This window comes from Myotis nattereri (assembly GCF_964212035.1).
Source record: "Myotis nattereri genome assembly, chromosome: 2".
NCBI lineage: Eukaryota > Metazoa > Chordata > Mammalia > Chiroptera > Vespertilionidae > Myotis > Myotis nattereri.
Window position 1 is genome coordinate 122,123,764 of NC_138076.1, and position 15,706 is coordinate 122,139,469.

Here is a 15,706-nt window from a genome sequence, read left to right on the forward strand (position 1 = left end):
TTGCAGGCACATCCCCAGTAGGAGATGTGCAGGAGGCAGCTGATCGATGTTTCTCTCGCATCGATGTTTCTAACTCTCTATCTCTCTCCCTTCCTCTCTGTAAAAAATCAATAGAATATATGAAAAAAATATATATAAAATAAAATACCTAGGAATAAATTTAACCAAGGAGATAGAAGAACCATTCTCAGAAAACTATGGAAGACATTAAAGAAATACACTGAAGAAGATACAAATAAATGGAAGATTATACTGGATAGGAAAAATTAACATAGTCAAAATATCCATACTACCTAAAACAATCTATACATTTAATATAATTCCTATCAAAATATCAATGTTTTATTTCCCAGAACTAGAACAAATAATCCACAAATTTATCTAGAACCACAAAAGACCCCAAATAGCCAATAACAATCTTGAGAAAGAAATACAAAGTTGGAGGTATCATGTTACCTGATATCAAAGGCCATAGTAATCAAAACAGCATGGTACTGGCAAAACCCCTCCCCGCCCCCCCCCCCCCAAAAAAAAAACCAAAAAAAAAAATCAACAGAACAAAATGGAGAGTCCAGAAATAAACCCTTGCCTATATGGTCAAAGGAGGCAAGAACATACAATGGGGTAAAGACAGTCCATTCAATAAATGGTGTTGAAAAAATTGGACAGACACATGCAAAAAAAGAGAAAGAAACTAGACCACCTTCTTACACCATACACAAGAATAAACTGAAAATGGACTAAAGACTTAAACCCATAAAACTTCTAGATGACAATAGAGTAAAATCTCTGACACTTCTCTTAGCAATATTTTCCTTTCTGATATATCTCTTTGGACAAAGGAATCAAGAAAAAATAAACAAATGTGACTACATCAATCTAAAAAGTTTCTGTACAGCAAAGAAAACCATCAACAAAGTGAAAAGTCAGTCCAGCCGGCATGGCTCAGTGGTTGAGCATCAACCTATGAACCAGGTAGTCATAGTTCGATTCCCATTCAGGGCACATGCGTGGGTTGCAGGCATGTAGACATGCAGGAGGCAGCTTAACAATGACTCTCTCATCACTGATGTTTCTATTTCTCTCTCCCTCTTGCTTCCACTCTTAAATCAATAAGAAAATATTTTTTAAAAAGACAACCTACTGAATAGGAGAACATGTTCGCCAATGGGTTAACATATTCTGATAAAGGGTTAATATACAAAATTTATAAAGAATTTTTACAGCTCAACACCAGGGGGGAAAACTGATTTAAACACTTCTCCAAAGAGGGCATACAGATGGAAAATAGACATGAAAAAATGCTCGTCACTAATCATCAGGGAAATGCAAATTAAAACCACACTGAAATATCACCTCACACAGTCAGAATGACTATCATCAATAAGTAACAATTATTGGCGTGGAGAAAAAAGAATTTTCACGCATTGTTGGTGGGAATGTAGATTGGTGCATGGGAGTGGAAAAGAGTATGGAGATTCTCTCTTTGGCCCTGACTGGGTAGCCCAGTTGGATAGAGTGTTGCTGACTATGGCAAGGTTGTGGATTGATCTCTAGTCAGGGCACCTACAAGAACCAACCAATGAATCCATGAAGAAGGGGAACAACAAAACGGTTTTTCCCTCTCTCCCTTCTCTCTCTCTCTCTCTCTCTCTCTCTCTCTCTCTCTCTCACCAATGCTTCTCTTTTTTTAAAGATTCTCCATTTTTAATCTTTTGCATTTTAATTATGTATTTTGGTGTGGGCTTCTTTGGGTTCATCTTATTTGGGCCTCTCTGCATTTTCAGGACTTGTATGTCTGTTTCCTTCCTAGGTCAGGGAAGTTTTCTGGTTTTTTCAAATAGATTTTCAATTCTTTGCTCTCTTTCTTCTAGTACCTGAATGATACAAAGGTTGGTACACTTGATATCACAGAGGCCCCTTAAACTATCCTGAACTTTCTGTGGATTCTTTTTTCTTTTTGCTGTGTTGAGGGGGTGTGGTCTGCTCCCTTATCTGCGAAATCACTGATTTGATCCACTACTTCATTCAATCTACTGCTAACTACTTCTAATGTATTTCTTTATTTTTCAAAGATTTTTAAATTTATTTTTAGACAGAGAGGAAGGGAGAGGGAGAGAGAAGCATTCATGTGAGAGCGAGGCATTGATTGGCTGCCTCCTGCATGCTCTCTACCGGGTATCAATCCTGCAAACCGGGCATGTGCCCTGAGTAGGAATTGAACCTACAACCTTTAGGTGTACAGGACACCATCCAATCAACTGAGCAACACCAGTCAGGGCTCTAATGTATTTCTTTGTTATTGTATGTTCATTTCCAAATAGTTCTTTTTTTATATTTTCTATCTTCATGGTTTTTGAAAATATATTTTTATTGATTTCAGAGAGAAAGGAAGAGGGGGAGAAAGATAGAAACATCAATGTCAGAGACAATCATTGATTGGCTGCCTCCTGAATGTCCCCCAATGGGGATGGAGCTCAAAAATGGGGCATGTGCCCTGACCAGTAATTGAACTGTGACCTCCTAGTTCATAGGTCAATGCTCAACCACTGAGTCATGGGGGTCAGGCTCTACCTTTGATTTTAGATTTCTTCTGCATTAGAGTTCTCACTGAGACCATTTAGCATCCTAATAACCTGTGTTTGGAATTCTGCATCTGGTAGATTGCTTGTCTCCATTTTATTTAGTAACTTTTCTGGAATTTTGTTCTGTTCTTTCATTGGAACATGATTCTTTGTCTCCTTATTTTGGCTGTCTCCTTGTGTTTATTTCTATGTATTAGGGAGAGCTGCTACATCCCTCACTCTGGTAGAGTCGTCTTATGTAGTAGGTGTCCTATGGGGCCCAGTGACACAGTCTCCCTGTTTACCTGAGCTGGGTGCTCTAGGTATGTCCCTTCTGTATGTTTGTGTGCCTTCTTATTGTAGTTGAGCCTTGATTGCTGTTGGCACATCAATGGCAGAGATTGACCTTCAGGCAGATTGGGTGTGAGGACTGGTCATGACTCCAGTGGAGGAGCTATTGTGCAGGAGTGAACCTACAGAGCAGAATTTGCTTTAGCAGGACTCTGGTACCATGTGAGTCTGCCCTTTGAGTGTGTCATTATGGATGGAGTTGGGTGCTGCTCTGGTGTAGTCTGCATCTGACTACTGGGCGTGTTGGTTCTGGGGCCTATTGAGAGGTGCAGGTGAAGGTTATCTGTGGCTTGTGACCTGCCTGGGGCCACCTTGTATTAGTTACAAAGTTTGCCGCTTGTGGTGGACTGGGAGGTGCCGGGGAGAGGCTAAGATGCAAACTGAGGCCAGATGCTGCTAGTGCCAGGCTTGGAGCTGCTTGGGAAGTGGGGCAAGGCATGCCAGGGCCAGATGCTGCTTTTTTGGGGTTTGTGAACCTTTGAGATATTTCTAGGAATATTGGCATATGCCAAGACAAGCTTTTTGTATGGAACAGTGTTATCGAGGTCAGTGGAGACTCAGATTTGATGCTTGCCTATACATGCATGGGGAGGGCTTAGCAAAGGAACAGTAGCTTCTGCTAGCACTTCCTCTGGGAGACAGCTGCCCTTCCAGCCTTTCCTTGAAGCCAGATAAGTCAGTTCTACCTCTGGCATCCTTTGAGGTACTGCCCCAGGGCTGGAGATCAGAGCAAGTAAACCCATCAGCGAGTAATTCCATGCAAAAGCCCTTTAAGAGGAATGCTTGGGATTCCAGGAGCCTCGCCCCCTCCACCTGCCAACCCCCTAACCCCCGCCTCACTGAGCCACCATCTCTACTGTTTTTCTTAGTCAGAAGTTAGGGACTTCTCTTGCCAGCACTGGAACTGGAGAGCCTGGTGTGGGGCTGGGACTCCTACTCCACACTGGGAGACTTCACAGCTGAGATCTCTCTCCCAATTTTAACCAGTACATGTGGGTGTGGGACCAGCTTATTCCAGGCCTCTGCCCCTCCTACTAGCCTTGATGTGGCTTCTTCTGTATATCCTTAGCTATAGGGCTTTTGTTCAGCTAGAGTTCAGGCAGGTATCAATGATGGTTGCTCGGAAGTTTAGTTGTTGTGGTCATGGGAAAAGGGGAGTACAGTGTTTACCGATGCTGCCATCTTGACTGGGAGCGAAAACTACAGAGTCTTAACCAAGTAAATGTATATGACTAGGTCAATGTTAAAGGAGCACCTAGAACCCAAATTTCACAGCCCTTGCCTTTCAGTTTCTAGGTTGCCATTGTGTAGATAATGGCCATTTACTATTTTTCAGTTAGACAATAAATCTTGACTTCCCACTCCAGCAATAAGTAAGATAACCTGAGAACCTTCCCATTATAGACATCTTAATATGCAAAAGAAAATATACTAAGAAATATTTAAATAATTACAATTTCAAGAAAGGGAAATTCCCAGGGCCAAAGATAAAGAGGCTGCTGACACTCCAGCGCCCATGGAGTAGAGGGATATCACTGGTTTCTATGACCTAGGGGCCTGGCTTTTCCTATCTATTGGTCTCCCCAACCTGCCCAGAAGGCAACCAGAAACTGGGAAGGAAACACCATAGGCTGACAGAATGCTCCAAGAGAAGTCGTCTAGTTAATCTCAAAGAGCCAGAAAGGGAACTCACACTGCTCAAAGAGAGGGGAAACCCCTCAGTTCTTTTTCTCCTACTGTTCTCTCATGCCACAGCCCCCACACAAACCTGGGGGAACCTATAGGAGGCAACACTCTGAGGGAGGGAAACCTTACTTTCCTTTTGAAGGAGCTGAGGCCCCAAGAGGATGGGCAACCCCCCATTTCTTTATTTCCTCTCTCTGCCTTCATGCCACTTGGCCCAAATGTAGGCACAGTCACAGAAGTCCCTGGCATTGCAGGCTAACTAAAGCCTCAGCTTTGTGGCCGGGGAACCCCAGGGAACTGTAAAATCAGGGAGGTCACAGAGAGGGAGGACCTAGGGAAAGTGAACATTCAAGGGGGCAATGGCTGGCAATTCAGACTGACATGGAAATCACACTGTGCACACAGAAGGCTAGTCAGAACTTGCAGCCTGAAGTTAAATAGGCCAGTTGCCTTCTAAAGCAAAACTATAAACATCCTCCATAGGATTTCAATGAGACTCAGAGTCACATAACTTAATATTTATAAAGATACGATCAAAAATCACTCTGGCCAGTTTTTCTCAATGATTAGAGCATCAGCCTGTGGACCAAAGGGTCACAGGATCAATTCCTGGTCAAGGGCATGTACCTCCATTACAGGTTCGGTCCTCTGCAGGAGCAGGAGGCAACCAATCTACGTGTCTTTCTCATATCCATGTTTCTCTCTCTCTCTCTCTCTTTCTCCTCTCTCCCCCTTCCACTCTCTTTTATAAAAAAAATCAATAGAAAAATTATCCTCAGGTGAAGATTAAAAAAAAATCACTCTGTATATGAAGAGCCCAGAAAATCTTGACTCACATGGGAAAAGCCAATTGAGATGAAACAGTTAAGATGAAACGGATACCAGTTAAGATGAAACAAATGTTGGAATTATCTGATGTAAACCTTCAAGGAGTTATGATACAAAATACTCCAAGAACAACACTGAATAACCTTGTAATCAATTCAGAAATAAAAACCTCAGCAAAGAAGAAGACAAGATAAAGAAAAATGGGAAATATTTAAACTGATAAATACAAATTAGCAAAACACAGGTGTCAGAGGAAAGACACAGTGAACTTGAAGACAGATCAATAAAAATTTTCCAATCTGAACAAAAAAGAGAAAAATTATTGAAAATGAACTGAATCTTGGGACCGAGGGACAAGAGGAAAAGGTCCAACATTTCTGTCATCAGATTTCTAAAAGGAGAGGAACACGAATGTGCCGAAAATGTTTTGGAGAAATAATGGCTACAAACTTTTAAAGTATGGTAAAAGACATAAACATAGAGATTTCCAAAAATTCAGGCTAAATCTCAAGAAATTCATGCCAACACATCCTAAACTGTTAAAAACTAAAGACAAATGTGAGACAAAATAAAGACACTTTCAGACCCGGACTGAAAACATTTGCTATTAACAGCCCCTCACTGATGAAGCCACAAAGAAAAAAGAAGAAAATGAATCTAGAAGGGAGGAGAGAGCTATAAGAAGGAAAGGTAAATGAAGAAATGTGTAAGCAACATATGGGAAAATCTAAATGAGTATTGACTGTATAACATAACACCAATGTTGGTGATTATGTTAAAGACCACATTTGGGGATTTTAAAAGAATGTGAAACTAAACTACTAGACAATATTAATTAATAAAACGGGGGCGGTGTAATCAAGCTTCTAAGGTTCTTATATTGTTTGGATGAAGGGTAAAGATTATTTTTAGGCTTTGTCAAGTCAAATATACATGTTGGGTTTTAAAAGTAACTGAAAAATGGATGAATCATGGAGTGAGTGTCCAGGCTCTTCGAGATTATGAGGCCGATACAAAAATAATTGAAATCCAAGGTTCAAATATTAAAAATTGATAGATCCCAGAACAGGAATACTGTTAAGTAAGCATACACTCAAATGTGAAGTCCCTTCAACTCAAAATGGCTCTGATCTGTAAAGAGGCTGAGACATGGAGTGGGCTGTTACTGGCCTGGGAAGTTCAGATTTCTGATCCTTTGGGTATTGTAACAAGGCTCCTAGCATTCTAGGGTCCCTGTGCTGTTGGGAAGGAGGGTAGAAGTTATGAGTTCTTCCCCCACTCTTTAAGTTTGCAGGAGAAGATCGTTGGAGTCAGAACCAATTTTACATCAGTATGTCACATTTTCCCCTTCAGTGGCTCCTTCAGGAAAGTTGTGGTAAGAGAGTAAGTGGATGAGTGCTACATCTGTATGGAATAGGGAATGAATTTTGCACCTGTCTAATGCACTGCTTCAAGTAGCCAAGTCTCCTTTTTTCTGCCCCTCAGTGATTTTAGCCTTCCACCAAGTCCCATAGCTCTGCCCCAGGGCCCTAAATTCAGCTTCCAGGGTTCACCTTCAGCCCCAGCCCATACTGTTCCCAACTAATCCTAGGGACTTAGGCCCATACATCATTGATGAGTGGACGCAGATGCTTGGAGATGCTGCAGAACATCACCTTGACCTCTTCTCCATACCCATGTACAACGATGTTCCGTAGGGCCTTCACTGCCTGAACTGTCACTCGTGCCTCACTCTTCAGGAAGTCTCGCAAGGATGGAAACACGTTCTTCACAGACTCTGACTGTTTGAAAGAAGGCAGAGATCACTTTCCACCTGGGCATCATGCAACACTTTAGGGATAGGGTTTTGAGAAAACAAGTGGTGCCTAAAAGAAACAGACGTAGGGAATCTAGGGGCTGGATGTGCAGAGGAAGTGGAAGGCTGGTGCTCAGGGTGTTTGGGAGGCCAGATGGCCAGGCTATGTAAGTCTATAAACTGGATGTTGTACTGCCCTAGGATGAGGGGTTGGGAAATTTACTAAGCTCTGAGTAATTAAGAGACCCCAAGGGAAATAAATTAAGTGGTCCAGAGACTAACATTTGATTCCCATTGGGCCCCCCCACTTTTACTTGACTTTCATGCAGTGCCAGGTTACTGATTCCACGGAGTCCAATTTCTTTCATGATGAGGTTGGGCTCCTTGGTCCACTTCATTAGATTGCCCACAAAGTTTTGTCCCAGAGTCTGAGCCACTGATTGATGCCAGAGGAGCTGTGGAAACAAGGTGACTATAACCATGGATGGAGAAAAGGTCATGGGTACCTGGTGCTTCCCTAGCTCCCCTCAGGCCCCATACTCAGGTAAGAACTGTGACCAGTTGAGAGCAGTAGATCTATGCACATGGGGTAGAGTCTACGGCAATGGTGGATAGCGCTGATAACGTTAGCATTTTGGGCCAGATCCTGGGATCCTAAAATCATTCTGGGAGGACTAATGCCGCTGATCCCCTCCCCAGGCTTTCCCTGCCTTTTTTATTTTTTAAAAAATATATTTTATTGATTTTTTACAGAGAGGAAGGGTGAGGGATGAAGAGTTAGAAATATCGATGAGAGAGAAACATTGATCAGCTGCCTCCTTCACATGCCCTACTGGGGATGTGCCCGCAACCAAGGTACATGCCCTTGATTGGAATCGAACAGGGAACCCTTTAGTCCACAGGCCAACGCTCTATCCATTGAGACAAACTGGTTAGGGCTTCACCTGTCTTTTTTAAACCAGGCTCTGAAGTGGCAGGGAAGCAATCCCACTCAATTCTATTCTTTCCACTTTCTGGGGCAAGTTATTTAACATTTCTGTTAAATGTTCCTCAGCTACAGGAAATGAATGGCTAGGACTGTGGTCCTCCCTCCAGGCTTTCACCTGTGCATAGACGGCCCTGGCCAAGATCTTCCGATGATTATCTCCGCTGTCAAGGAAGGTCTTGGCAAGCTTCATAATTCGGTGCAGCATGACTACTTCACAGTTCTTCACAATGCCACTGGGGTGGGGCAGAGGAAGCCAAGAGTTGCTGGGTGGGGAGTGGGCAGTGGTGGAGGGGAGGTGGCAAGGGAACAGTATGCACAGAACAGGGAAAATGTGAAGGCTGAGGTCTGGGAGATGAGCAAGGGAGGGTTAAAGTCTGCTGTATTTGAAAATTGGGATTGGGGGCTAGAGTGGTATAGGGCATGCTGGGGAAATGGTCCCACCTTGTCAGGTCCATGATGCCTATGTAGTAAAATTTAGAGGAGGACAGATGATCCCAGCACTTATGCTCATCTGCATAGACTACCACTCCATCATATGCGGCTGCGAACAACACAAGCTTCACCACCTCCAGGGCACAACTGAAGGCCCGTCGTCACGAGGTTTGTGAAAAGAAAGGAACAGAAGGATGGACAAGGTGTTATGCCCTAGTTTGCATCCTTGTCCTGGCAAGCCAGGAGACAGTTCTCTAATCTGGATCTGGTGCATAGCTGGATCCTGCTTTCCAGCTGATGAAAACCCATGGCTCTCTGAAACCCATCTCCAATTGTGTCTGCTCACCCCTTCAACCTTGGTGCTCATCCAACCACAGAGTCTTGTAAAAGAGACTATAGAGATGTGCTAGTGCCACAGCTTTCAAATTCAGCTCTCCAGAGTGTAGCAGGGTTAGGATACCTCTTCACCTCCACACCCACCTAACCAGAATGTCTCTGGTTACTGGTTTTATTTTTTTACTGTAAGATTTCACTTGAATAGAATACCCTGAGGTTTTTTAAAAAGGTCTGACAACCGCTTACTTAGGAGTTCAACACCCTAAACTGCAGTAGTAACTTCCACGAGATGGCGCAGTTAGTGACAAAGCTAAGCCAGAGGTGATCCAGATTCGAATGGCCACAGCTGCATGGAGAGAATTGAATCTTTCATGGGCCCAGTCATGAACAGAGACCTGAACCGCTGGGTGAAGCAGAGGAGTGCATGCAAGGAAAAGGATAACGAGAAACTTCAAAACACGTGAGAACATTCCAGCACGTGATGTTGGGGCACCCACACCGACATTCCAGCTCTGTGCTGCTGTCAGTCTCTTCTTCAGCTTCCCTAGGGGATTGGCATCCAGTTGTCCAGGGCCCTCTGGAGTTGACTAGTCTCATTTCTCCATCACACCAGGGTTAGGCTTACCTACTGGAGTCAAAGGCCTTGCCTAAGCCCCCATCCTTCCTGTAGACCACCACCTTCTGGGGGGTATTTTGTTCAATCACCCAGAAGAGATGACATAGCACAGCCAGCAATAGCCGGGGGTAGAGTTCCAGGATGGCCTCCCGGCACAGAGTCCCGGATAGCATCTCACACAAGGCACACGCCGCCTGGGGAGGACACGTGGAAAGGAGGAAGCAGAATTGACTAGGTCTGGTAAAGACAGAAATGGTCCCACAATCCCACACACTGCCCCTCCCTGTCACTGCCCATAGGTCACAGTGCACTCTGACTGAGGTTTCTAAGAAGCACTCAAAGACTGAATGCCCACAGCTCAATCCTGGGGAAATGAGGGGCCACACACATGTAATCTGCTCTCTCTTTATTGACAAACATTAAAAACAAAAAGGGAACCAACTCTAATTTTTCAGCAGAAAATAAATTGGGCCACCCAATTTCAGACAACCAAACTTCATCCTCTGCCCCAGCACCGCATGCCCCTGGCCAGGCCCCAGAAATATGGGCGCCAGACACAAACTCAGGAGATAGAAAAGCTGATTAACACTGAACATCAGTTTCCTTGTCTATGAAATGGGATTGATTCCTGCACTTTCTACATCATGCAGTTCTTGGATGTACAAAGTTAAAGTACTAAACGTATGTGCAGTATTCATGAGTCCAGTGTTAACAGTCTCCTCTTCACTGCTCCCTAACAACTGCTCGCACCTGACAGGTGCCCTTTAATCTTCGCCTCTGCACGCAAGTCCCAGACATAAGTCCTCCGCCCCCCGCCCGCCCTCCCCATGCTGACCTCCACGGGCTGCAGGGCTTGCTCCGTCGTGCCCTCTGTGGAGTGGTTTTCCAGGATGCCTATCAGCAGCTGCAGGACGTTGATTGTGGTCTCTCGCTCGGTGCCGAACACCTTCCACACGGCCAGAATGGTTCTGCAGGAGCCAGGGACAGCTATGTCATGGGCCCTGGTAATCATATTCTAGTACCAATCTGGTCTTGAGCCTATGAAAGGCCAGTTCTCCGGTTCTAGAGGGAGTGAGGCCCAAGAGGACTTGGCCAAAGAATATGAAGTTTGATTGGCATCAAGAAGAATGCATCGTTGTGCAGTGATTTTTAACATGGGCTTGGCTTGGAGCAGGGGAGGGTTTACTGGGATGGAGTGTGCTCCTGGGTGTGGGAGAGGTACCTATCCCAAGGGAGGGGCCTGTTGAGCAGCAGGGGCACAACGCTGTGGGTGCTGTTGCCTGCCAGCAAGCACAGGGCCCGAAGGGTCTCCTCCTTTGTGTTGGGATCCAGCTGCAATTTGAGCCTTTCCAGGATGCCCGCCACAATTTCCTCCACCTGCAGGGGAGAGCCAGAACACCCCGTCAGTCCTTCTTTACTTCCTTCCTTCCTCCTCCCTCTCTACTGAGTCCTCAAACTCAAGAGGCATAGTTGCAATCCTGTCCCTGACTCTCTTCTCAAGGAAGAGTTGCGGGGTGCCAAAGGCCAGAGCAGCAGGGCCCAAAAAGGGAGCTCGGGCCAAGGCCCACTAGAGCAAATGCCTGTCCAGAGCCCCAATGTCCAGAGAGGTGGTCTGAGGTTGCTCAGGAGACAGAAGACCCTCCAGAAAGAAAGCCAAAGCCCTGGAGGCACTCAGGCCTTTCCCCCCAGCTAAGGTCAACTTCCAGTCCTGAAACTGCAGGGACAGTGGCACTGGATGTGGAAAGACCACAGGGTTCTCATCTGGTGCTCAGAGCTCTAAACTATGGACCTCTGGGAAGTCCTTTTCATTGTAATATCTCAAGGACTGTCATGGTGCCCGCCCATTTCTGGTACCTAGGCCACGCCAGTCACATAAATGAGTGAAGGCAACCGGTGTCTGGGGATTCATAGAGAGAAGGGGGTGGACAGCCCATGACAGGGGATGATGGCCACTCAGTACTATGTGACCCGATTTTAAAGTTGTTTTTTTCTTAGTGATGTGAGGAACAGATTTCTAAATGCTAGGCCTTCCCATATTTATGCTAGCTTAAAAGAACATTTATGCATAGGTCAGTCATTCTGTGAACTTCCTTGTTTCCAATCCACAGCCTTACCCCTTCACAGAAGTCTAAGCTCCAGACACCCCAGCAGGTTGGGGTGAGTCCCCCAACAATGCCTACACCCCTGCACATGGCTGTCATTACTGAGGAATCGGCCGCCCAGATAGGAGGCACTGCAGTTACAAGCTCAGGATTACAAATGTCGGAGCTCAGTGGGACCACAGAGGAAATGTAGTGCAAGCCTACATTTTAGAAGTGAATGAATTAAAGCCAGTAGAGGAGAGGGACTTGGCTACAGCCCTTTGGCTGCTTGGTAACAGAGCCAGGACATGAGCCAGTGCTCCTGACATTCAGGCCAGAGCTCCCACCCAGCACCATACTACCTTTATCAAATCTGAGCCCCGCTTTTTCATGACAGCGCTCATCAACTGGGCTGCAGCCAGAGACACGTTAGCCCTGCTGCCCGTCAGCTCCTCCATGGATGTCAGCACCAGGTTGGTGAGCTGCCTCTGGGTGAAGTACTCTGCAAAGGCCTGCAACAGGGTGGGATCACATGGTGCGATGAGTCTGGATGCAGGGCTCCCCCTGCCTGAGACAGCCTGTGCCATTCCTCCTGGTGAGGGAGGGCTTCTCTTGGGAGCTTCTGTGCTTCTGTCCTAGGCTTGTGCTGTCTGCCTAACTCCTAGAAGACCCTTTCCTGGGGACAGAGTCCTGGGGATGGAAGGGAGGAAACACTGGACTCAAGTGCAATGTGGGGCTCAGAGGTCAGGGGGTGCAGAGCAGAACCCCAGGAGAGGAGGGCTGGGGCTAAGATCCTCAGTGACATCTCTGAGTCTACACATTGCTCACAAAGCAGCATTAGCATGAAGCAAATGCTTCTGGGGGGACAGGGGAAGACAAGGATCAGGACCATTGATGCTCAAGGGGAGACAAATAGTAGCATGTGATAGGAAAATTTCCCCCAAAGGAAAAGTTCACATCCAGTAACAGAATGGGAAGAGAGACAGGGTAGGAGTCCCACCCCAGGAGTCTATTACAGCCTGTAAATGAGACGCCCAGGCTTCCCTCACTTTGTCTCTGGTCCTGCTCCCTCACCTCGGCAATTTTAAAGGTGTTGTTATAGAACAAGTTGGCACTATAGACTTCATTCATGTCCTCTTCTATCCACAAGCCTTCTATTTTCTTCTTCATCTCTGAAACAGAGACACCCGACCCCACCTCTCAGACACTCAGAAGGCATGTGAAACTCCCCCTTTCCCACCTTCTAGCCCAAAGCTCCTACTGAACTCAGTCAGCTTGGGGCTATGTATGTCCTTTGGGGCTGGGAGTAGAGGAATGGGCATTAAGATAAGAAATGGTGGGAGCTGAGGTAAAAGACAAACAAACTATCTTGCCTGCCTCCGAGCAGAGATAGAATTAGATAAAAGGATGGGGTTGAGCCAAAAAAGAAGAAACTAATTCTAAAGAAGTATTTCCTATGTAGGTATTTTTTCCCAAGAGATTATCTGTAGATGTTTGGGGGTAGGTTCCTCAATGGAAATGAGGTACTCAGGCAGCTTCTTGGCCCTCACTGTCTTGGGATGAGTGTGTGGGGATGGCCAGGCCTAAGTGTGTGGTTGGAGGGGGAGGGGTAAGAGCAGGCTCCTCATACGCTTTTTCTTCAAGAGGATACAGTAGAGGTGATACACAGCCTTGGAAGACAGGAAGCAGATGCTGTCCACTGGGTCCTGGCAGCGCATGGCCAGCAGCTTTACCAGGCGCCCCAGCCGGGTGAATTCAATTGCCATCTGGGGAAGGAAGCTGGAAGTCACAAGTTATCCCAGCCATTCCCTTAGGCCAGCCATGGGCAAACTATGGCCCGCAGGCAGGATCCAGCCCGTTTGAAAAGAATAAAACTGGAAAAAAAAAAGTCCGTACCCTTTGTGTAATGATGTTTACTTTGAATTTATATTAGATCACACAAACACTCCATCCATGCTTTTGTTCCGGCCATCCGGTCCAGTTTAGAACCCATTGTGGTCCTCGAGTCAAAAAGTTTGCCCACCCCTGCCTTAGGCTGAGCAATCACAGGAAGAACTCAGAGGAGGAAATGCATATACCAGAGACATGAAAGGTGAGACTATGTGAGGTTAATGGGAATGGAATTCGATAGATGAGTTGTGGCCATAAAGGACATCAGAGGTCATCGTTTTATAATTACCTTACTCTATCCCCCATCTTTGCCCCTTGACACCCCACTCATCTGTCAAGTCTAGTTCAATGCCTTCTTCTCTATGACGCATTCCCTGCCCCCTCAACTTGTAATTGTTTGTTTTGATCTTTTAGTCCCACTATATTCAGTTTATCTATTCATTATCACCTTCTCTTTAAGTTTGTTCTATGCATGCCTCTCTCCCCAGTGGACTGTAAGGTTCATGAAGTCAGAAACTATCTTGGTCATCTGTGTATTCGCTATAGCACCTACCACAGCGCCTGGCACAAGGCGAGTGTTTAGTCATTGCTTGTTCAGACAAATAACATCAGACTGAACCAAGTGGGATGAAATAAAACTGATGGATGGAGAAAAACACCAAGTAGAAGATGACAGAAGGGGAAAAGGAGAGAACAGGATGGGATCCACAAGAGAAAATAGTATGGGCCAGGGAGAATGAGGATGAGAATGAGTGACTGAGGCTGGGTAATATATATGATGAAGGTAGGGATAAGGGCAACCAGACAGGGTATGATAATTCAGACTCCACGGCCGCCTCCCACTCACATTGAAGTCCTCCATTTTTGCTGTAAACTCCAAAATACGTGCAGCACACCACATGGCCCGTTCCCGCTCGTTATCCTTCTGGGAATTGAGCCAAGGATCCATAAGCTGGAGGAAGAAGATAATGAAAGGAGATGCCCATTCATCTGTGTCCCAGAGAACAGAAAGATATTCTTGAACCTGGCTTTTACAAAGTTTTAGGACAAGAGTTCTGACAGCAGGACCTCTTTTGCCAAGAGGCAGATTATATGTGGGTCTGGCACCAGAGGTTTCATTCTCTCCTCTTTCCTATCAAGTAGACGCGGTATTAAATCCTCCAGCCCCATATTTTCCCTTCGTCTAGGTGATAGAAATCTCCTCAATTCCAACCCCCTTCCTTCAGGTTCAACAGTGGCTCTCAAAATATATCCACTCTATTCACTTCAGTGATTCAACATACCTCTGAGTTCTCCTACCCTCCGCCTCCCATTCTTCAGTAGAAAAAGAACTTGGTGATAAAAAATAACAGTCACTGTATTCACAGATTCCAGAGTAAAGTGTGTGTAAATCTATTTGAAAAATATCACTATAAATGGTTTCACATGAAACACAATGGAAAAGTGTCTCACCTTTGGTTAATTATGGGTACTAAATACCACTGCTACTTGTCAATCTACAGTCATCAATCTGACAATGATGCAACCACACAGACCATGATATATAATTGAAAAAGAAGAAGAGTAGCAGGTGAAAAATCCACAACCAACTCAAAAGAACACTGATGCTACACTGACCAGAAGAAACACGTCCTGCCCTAGTCAGTTTGGCTCAGTGGATAGAGCATCGGTCTGCGGTGGGTCCTGGATTTGATTCTGGTCAAGGACACATGGCCGGGTTGCAGGATCCATCCCCATTAGGGTGTGTGCAGGAGGCAGCCAATCAATGATTCTCTCCCATCATTGATGTTTCTCTCCCTCTATCCTTCACCCTTCCCCTCTGAAATCAATTTTTAAAAATTGCTGAAAATTGAATAAAGTCTATGTCTTAAAATGGCGTGTCAACACCAATTCGCTGTTTTTTGTGTGTTTTTAAATATGTTTGTATTGATTTTAGAGAGAGAGTAAAGGAGAGGGAGAAAGAGAGAGAGAGAAACATTGATCAGAGGGAAACATTTATTGTCTGCCTCCTGCACACACCCTCAAACCCCCTCAATGGGGATCAAGCCTGCCACCGAGGCATGCGCCCTGGCCGTTAATTGAACCAGTGACCTCTTGCTGCATGGCCCAATGCTCAACCACTGAGCAATACTGGCAAGG

The 15,706-nt window shown here is 45.4% G+C and overlaps 1 protein-coding gene across 1 annotated transcript; it reads right to left on the reverse strand.

Moving 5' to 3' along the window:
* Nucleotides 1-7,024: 7,024 nt before the first annotated feature.
* On the reverse strand, nt 7,025-14,516 carry LOC308513836 (maestro heat-like repeat-containing protein family member 7; the record flags this gene model as incomplete). Its single annotated transcript, XM_081083937.1, has 9 exons — nt 7,025-7,210; nt 8,328-8,445; nt 9,606-9,790; nt 10,432-10,564; nt 10,819-10,973; nt 12,040-12,189; nt 12,752-12,849; nt 13,308-13,443; nt 14,415-14,516. 9 exons carry the CDS (start codon nt 14,514-14,516, stop codon nt 7,025-7,027), a joined length of 1,263 nt encoding a protein of 420 aa, XP_080940063.1.
* Between the last annotated feature and the right edge of the window lie 1,190 nt (nt 14,517-15,706).